At 34.4% G+C, this 7,775-nt stretch overlaps 1 protein-coding gene across 1 annotated transcript; it reads left to right on the top strand.

The window, feature by feature from the left end:
* Nucleotides 1–612: 612 nt before the first annotated feature.
* LOC119638604 (mast cell protease 1A-like) lies at nucleotides 613–5,603 on the top strand. Its single transcript, XM_038035470.1, has 4 exons — nucleotides 613–659; nucleotides 4,720–5,046; nucleotides 5,105–5,375; nucleotides 5,448–5,603. Exons 1-4 carry the CDS (start codon nucleotides 613–615, stop codon nucleotides 5,601–5,603), a joined length of 801 nt encoding a protein of 266 aa, XP_037891398.1.
* The last annotated feature ends 2,172 nt before the right edge of the window (nucleotides 5,604–7,775 follow it).

Here is a 7,775-nt window from a genome sequence, read left to right as displayed (position 1 = left end):
TGAGAAGTAAATTAAGTTTGCAAAATTTGGATCACGTCACCGATATTTTAGACAAACTCCAGTATGGGGGATTTCATGAAAAGTATGCCTGGTGAATAACTACGCCGGGTGAAGTGGTGTAGGATGTCTAAAGTTTGGTATTATCCGACTTTAATGTTCTTACTTCTTTTATTTTATTACTTTTTCATATTTCGTTTTTATATATCATTCAAATCAATCGTGCTATAAGTCCGCCACGCCTTTTTCTCTTAAATTAGGATAATCATAAAATTAATAATTTAACGATTACGATTGGGACTCGATTTTTTATTTTAGAGTTGCCCATTCATCTCCTTACCTGGTGAAATGTTATAAAACTCACTTGCCAATCACTTCTGACGTTAGGTGCGGACGCTTGTTTATTTCGGCATTTCTCCACTAATTAAGTGTGCAGGTTTAATCTTTGCTAATCCCCAGTTATAGGGCTTGACATTAAAAGTTAAACCACCGGTGATAAAAACATATATCAGCGGCACTCAAGTCTTTCATATACTACGATAAAGCCTATTAGGGTATTGATAAATACTTCAAATCAACTTCTTTGCAATAAAAAGCAATAAAGGCAGCGAAACAATGGCGAATAATTTTACGATGAAAACCGTAGCAGAAGTTATTGATTGGTATTAGTATTTGGCAAACAAAAAAAATCATGACAATAAGGAGAAACTAGGTACAAGTAAACTCAGATTAATTTGAAAAGACAAGGTGCTTGAAAGATGGCACGATCTGGTTGAAAGTGTGCTCAAGAAAATTCGAAGCTTTACAAACCTTTTAAAATTGTACGTCAGTTTATCCATCTTGCTTTATTATGTTCGACTTACATGTAGCAAAGTTTTTGAAATAATTTAATGAAACCATGTACACTGACATGTTTTTGGCCCAACGATGAGAGCTATTGAAAATAGTACGGATCGCACTACATTTTCGACCACATTCCATATAAAGCCGAACTTTAAAATGTCGTTATATGAATAACCGCATTAAATAGATTGGTGTAGGGTACTTAATTATGCGCCGTGTCCCACTATAGTGTTTTTACTTGTTTTAGCAATAAATCCAAATCGACCACAATCTCAAATGATATCAATTTGAAATTCGTGTTTTGATATGACTCAGTTCAGAAGGAGGCTCGACTTTAGATTAATGAACTCTTATTGACCATATATATGTATGTAATGAATTGCAAATTTTGTAAACAGAAAGAATAAACTTTTCTTTAGTGCATTAATAAAGGTTTAAAAAGAAAGAAGAAGATGATTTAATGGACTTCGAAGGGCTCAGACTTCAATTTGCACAAACCCTCACTCGATCGTAAGCGCAGTAATCATTAATTGCGTGCAAAAAAGAATGATAGCTTTATTCTGTAATCGTAGAACTTAGATAGAAATTTTAGAATTTTACAATTAAGTGTTTAACTTTTATGTGTGTGTGTAATGATGAAAATTTATTTATTTTGCAAAAATTTACAATTAGTTTACATATAACCATTTTAAAGTATTTGAAATGCTCAACGAGTACAGTTTCAACGATGCGTTATCATAGAGCACAACCATATACGTTTCAATTATGTGCAGGATGCTGAAATGTGATACATTGTTGAGCGAGTCAAGAGGACAATAACAAAAGGGTTCGATAAATGTGTCACATTTATTTATATTCTTTAACAAACGTACTGCAGTGTAGAGGGCAAGATATTTTTACGCACATAGATTTTATTTGACAGAAATTCCTAACATATAATAAACATATGCAAATGTCTCGCGATCATTATTCATTGTCTGCAACGACTTTGCGACGACTTTTTAGTTTGTCTTTACAATTTATTTAGGATATCTTAATATGAGAAAATATCAGAGGTTAAATGCAAAGACTGAACGTAAATTTTAATTTTTAACAATGGGAGAAAAATCATCCTTTGTTTGTTGCATTTTCCTATACGAACGGTTTCATAATCCATTTTAAAACTTGTTCTAAAGCCTCTTAAAAAAAATTTGCTAGAAACGTAATTCCCGGTGTCTTTCTCGGACGATTATAGGCTTACGCTTACTTAGCCGTACCGCTTATCAACACTACACTGGATATTGAAATAATAAAAATTAACAAATATATTAAGAATTATGCAATTTTAGAATCGTGACTACGGTGTCAGTGCTCGCGGGTTCAAATTTCAGTATAGTCGTATCTATAATGAGTCCTCAGCACTCATAGTTCTTAACGATTAGGCATATAGCTAGTGCTGCGATCATTGCCGTCTGAGTGATTAGATATAGCAGCAAAAAAAAGACCAGAAAAAGAGAAAAAACCGACTTGTGTTCTTATTTATTAATAAAAAAAAAAAAATACTAGTGTAAGTATTAAGCCATGATCCACTATTAAGTAAGCTACACAAAATTTCTTAAGCTTGATTTTTACCATGAAATATTGAAAATTAGATCTTTTTATTCGGGTACAGTTTTCCTAGTCACTCTTATACGAGAGAGGGAGGCTCTTATATGAGAGGGTGCCCTCTCCGATCCTAATTTTTCGCAGCAATATAGAACTTCTAAATTTTTGAAAGGGAAATTTTGAAAATTAGACAATTTTTTCACATAATGATTTTCTAAAATGAGGCATTGGCAAGTGGTCGAAAAAGTGGATTGATCTGAACCTTTTTCATTAGCGGTCGTCCTTGAGCCGAAAATACGTTAATGTGCAAAATTTCATCAATATATCTCAGAAACTACTCGTTATAGGCTGAACGCAAGAAAACCGGATCGATAAAGGGAAAGGTGAACATACACATAGACACAGTTGGATCAAATCGGGAAGTGATTCTAAATCGATTAGAGTAATAAAAGGTGAGGCTATCTTAAGTGCTTCTGAAGGTTACATGCATACACGGGAAAACTCTACTTAAAATAATCCAGAGCATTATTAAAACCAGCAAAGGCATTAATCTTATTGTTTAGCTGGGTGGAGTAACCGGTTTTTTTTTTTTTTAATCTTTCTCTATTTTGAATGAAAGGGATTTTCCTAAAGCCTTTAATTTAGTTACAATTGACTTGTATGGGTGTATATGGAATTTCCATTAAATTAATTAGTCTTAAAATTTTTCATATTTACTGTTATATACTACGTTTCGATAATACAATGTTTTGATAAGTAACGTTTAAAACGAACGCCGAAACCAAGTCATTCCGCCTGAATACATTTTTTTCATACTTAATATTTCCTGTGGTAACATTTTGTCCGTTTTCCGTTCCTTAATTTAGATTCACTCCATTGGATTGTGAATTTACAACAACAAACAAAAATCATTTACGAAGTTACACGAACCATTTAAGACTATTTCTTTTCAAGTCTTTAGTTCTTCTTCTTCTTCTACTTTGAATATCGCAAACCATCTCTCTCGGCTATAGCAAACTTTTCGTTTCCAGAAGTTCCCATTGGTATGGATCGTTATATTGGTACTCATAAGGTAGAGTCTATTTCGAACTTCATGAATTTGAGGCTTATGCTCGATTCTAAATTGAGCTTTAGCTTGCATTTATCGAGCCTTATAGTAATAACGCACTTGTTGGAGCTATAACGGAGAGTTCCTTGGTGGTGTGGTCGCCGAGCTATAGGCGCTACATTTATCAGATTGAGTCTGCGCAAAAAGTTTTTATAAAATTTGGTTTGCGGGGCTTAGTATGGAAACTGGCAGAACCGCTGCTTCCTTATGGGAGTTATTTTAAGCTTATTCATCTTCATAGCTTGGAGAGTGCTCGTAGCTGTTTGTACATCTCGTTTAATATAAAAGCGCTGTCTGATGAACCTAGTACGCCGTTTTTATTGGGCGAGATTGATGTTCACGTTCCGGAGAGAGTAATCCGGAGTTATTGTCTTATTAGCCTGCCATCGATAAGCAGTAATTATGAAGTCAATCACTCATTCTGCGGAGAGAAGTGCGAAAAGATAGTAAGAAAGTGCACGCAGATTAGTGGGTGGGGTGTATACCCAATCGTTAAGTGTTACGGCTTTACCGAATGACCACTCACTACGAAAAACTCCACCGCATTGACAATTGAACCCGCGATCAAAGACTTGCCCATTCTACCCAAACCGGACTGACGAAGAGCAATAACCTTCCGTTATATTCTTACATTCTCGATTTAACTAAAATTTTGTTAATCTTTTCGTTGGCCATTTGTTACTGAAGGCGAATTTATTCCATGATCCAGACAAGTAAAGGCTACTATTACTCTTCACATGTTCCAAATTTCTTTTCCAAGAGATTTATTAAGCACTCTTCATCGAATTTTCGTAATAATGTTATTAAACAGTAAATAGAATTACTTTACTATAATCTAAATGCTTGGTATGGCTGCCAGCTATTTGATCTCTGAACAATTCTTATTGAATTAAAGAAAATCTTATCTCTTATTATCACAATTTACACAAGCGATTAAGAATATTAATGTGCATAACTCTGTGAGTATGAAAACAGGGAGCAATATAAATACACCCTTGTCTCGAGTTCTAAAATGAAGTTTTCAAGTTTCTCAATCAATGCGTTACCTTTTCGATAGCGTTCAACTTTTATTTATTTCTTTGTACATTTTTTGAATATTTTCTTAATATGTAAAAGAAAATGTCAAGTTTTTTTAAAAATTGTTTGTTTATAAATTTTATTTTTATATTATTTACGATAAACGATAGTGAATATAATAAAACTATTGATTATGCTGATAATTATGCGACCGGTAATGCTGTGAGTTATGAAGATCCTACCGAAGACTACGGCACGACTTTTTATTATAAGACAGATCATAGCAATGAAGCAATAGTACAAAATATCTTTGACCCTGAAGGCGATTATATATTCTTGGCGTCAAATGATAATGAGACTGACGATTCGGACGGCTATGAGGATTTTAGTAAATATGTTGTGTCCATAAGATTGAATCAAACATATCACTGCGTTGGTTGCATAATACGTGCGGATTTAGTATTAACCGCCGCTCATTGTTTTCATTCTAAGAGTGGGTATGTCTGTAGCTTTTTTCAAACAAATAGTTATTTTTAAAATTTATCCTTATATTAGTGATATGTCGCAAAAGCTTATTGGGGTTGATGTTGTGGCCGGGCAAAGGCGACGTTTATGGGTAACGAGCTCAACGCAAACACGAAAAGCAAAACGTGCTATTTTAAACGATTGTTGGAATGGTCTGTATAGCTATTGCGATATCGCTTTAGTTGAACTTGACAAAGAATTCACTCTATATGATGATTTAGTCTGGCCGTTAAATTTACCAAAAAAGCAAGCACTTCCACATACTTCATGTTCAACGTGTGGCTGGGGCAGTTTTTATATTGTAAGTGAACAAAACATCACTTTTCATGGCCGACTGTCGATTATTTACGAGTATATATATATTTATATTTAGAATGGACCTCAAGTTGATGAAATTTTATGCACCGATTATTTGATCACACCATGTGGAGAAGATCCTGGCGTAATTTGTGCAAGTCCCCTAAATACTATGAAAAATTGGACAGGATTATGCGATTCCGGTGCTCCTCTAATATGCAATGGTATATAAGTTATGTTCATGAGTTTTTATAAAAATCAATTATTATAATATCTTTTAAAAGACAATATAGTCGGCATCGCAATGAATCACGACGCTTGTCTGGAACGGTACACTGATGTTTATTATTATCTTAGTTGGATCAATACTAATATGGCCTACAAAGTCACCAACAATGGGTTAATTTATTGGTTGATATTAATATGCGCTGTGAATAAAAAAGATAATCTCATTAATTTCTATTAACTTTTTGCAATTTTTTATATATATATATATATTCATATCCACCACTGTAAGATGGCGGTATACTCATTTTATTTTTTTCTATAATAAATTTCATACTCAAAAGGAAGCTTCAGAGATACCATATTCTTGGTTAGTGTGAAATTGTGAATTAACTTAACCATGTCTGTCCGCCTGTACGTGTTTGTGGTGTATCTTGTTGGCCCGGCACAAATGGAGATATCGACTTCAAATTTGATAGAAACTTTGGAAGTTTTTACACGCGTGTTGGTATTTAAAATGGGCCAAATCGGGCGGAGTGCAAGCACGCAGTGGAGCATAAACTAAACGCAATTCTGTTTTCTTTAACAAAACTTTTTTGGGTTTTTGCTCGTATAGCTTTGTATAGTTGCCTTTGTGTGTAATATGAATATGAAAACGGGATGGTATCGCCTTTCTCATACTTTCCAAATGGCTGTAAACTGATTCGGGTTATTGTTATTGTAGCTCGTGTAGATATCAGGCGGAATATGTGAAAACTCAGAATTTCGGAAAGCGTTTACTAATTCTTAGCACCCGGCTATTGAGGGTCTCGAGTGAAATTCCACCTACAGAATGCTCCCTACGATCCAACTGGCAAGGTAATGAAAAGAGAAATCAATGGCAAGAAAACAAATTTTGCTTCGAACTTTGCTAAATCAAGGGGCAAGACTTGAATAAATTGAACTCGTAAGTGCATTTGAATTTTTGTTGCGAGTCGGAATTTTATAAAAAGTCTGCCCTACTTTGTGGCCTACTCTGCGCTAACTTGTAGATATTCAGAATAAAGAAATACTAGATTTAACGACGTTGCGCATTCGGTAGTCGATTATACATACTCATCAATATTTAATCTATTTCAAGCGGTTTAGCGCACAGAAAATTAACTTAATCTACGTAACTAGCATTGCTGGGTCTAAGACAAAGAAATTTACATGGTTGGACCTAGTGAGGTGGCCCATAACATCTGACAACGTTGACTGTACTTATGAATTTTTTAATGATCATAATTTATTTATACTTTTGCTAAATCATTATCCTTAAGCTGAATAATACTTTTGAGATATATGTATGTCTATTACAACCAATTGTTATATCAAATTTTACTTAAATATATGCACTTTTCTCCACAACGATATGTATGTAAACGATGTGTAGCAAACACACGATATTATTTCTTCATTGAGATAACGTAGATTGAACGTAGTACGGCTGATGCATCTCGTTTGATATGGTAGACAAAAATACGCGCCATATGACTGCGCCGAAATACCTCCCGTGGCTAGTTTATTAGGCTTATTAACGGGCGGTGGAGGGCTCGAATTGATTTTATTATGCTCTACATGCCCGTTGCGTACACACATGATAAAATATTTTTAAGGCAGTATGTGTTTGAGAGGGACTTTGTGTTTCGTTGAAATTTTGTTTGTTGATTGACACTCGAATGCGAACGATTGCCGTAGCGACATTCATCTGGTTAGTGGAGATTACATTGTGAAGAATCATGAATTCATCAAATATTGTTTGTGTTCAACTAACTGTATAAGATTTAATAGCTAATTGGGACGGGCGCGGTGATTCCATTTCAAGTAGTGATTCGATATTAAAAATAGCACACTGTCTAATGACATGATCAGCAGAGCGGGAACAAGATTTACATTTCGAAATTAACGAGCTAATTTTGGATAAGGGATCTGTTATCAAAGTAGACATGAATAAGTAAGAAAATTATATGCCCATGACCGCTATCCTAAAAATAATTTGAAAAAAGGAAAAGAACTAAATTTTCATCTGCTGCAGTACTGGGCGTATATACGTATAACGTCGTCTAAGGTCTCGTCGGGCGCTAAAGTCGCTGGTTTCGACTTATGCATAGCGATTTAGAGAATAAGCATATATTCGTTCTCATTTGTTTTGCATGTA

This window comes from Glossina fuscipes, unplaced genomic scaffold (genome assembly GCF_014805625.2).
Source record: "Glossina fuscipes isolate IAEA_lab_2018 unplaced genomic scaffold, Yale_Gfus_2 91, whole genome shotgun sequence".
Lineage (NCBI taxonomy): Eukaryota > Metazoa > Arthropoda > Insecta > Diptera > Glossinidae > Glossina > Glossina fuscipes.
Note: the sequence above shows the minus strand (reverse complement) of the source record. Positions and strands in the feature narration are given on the sequence as shown.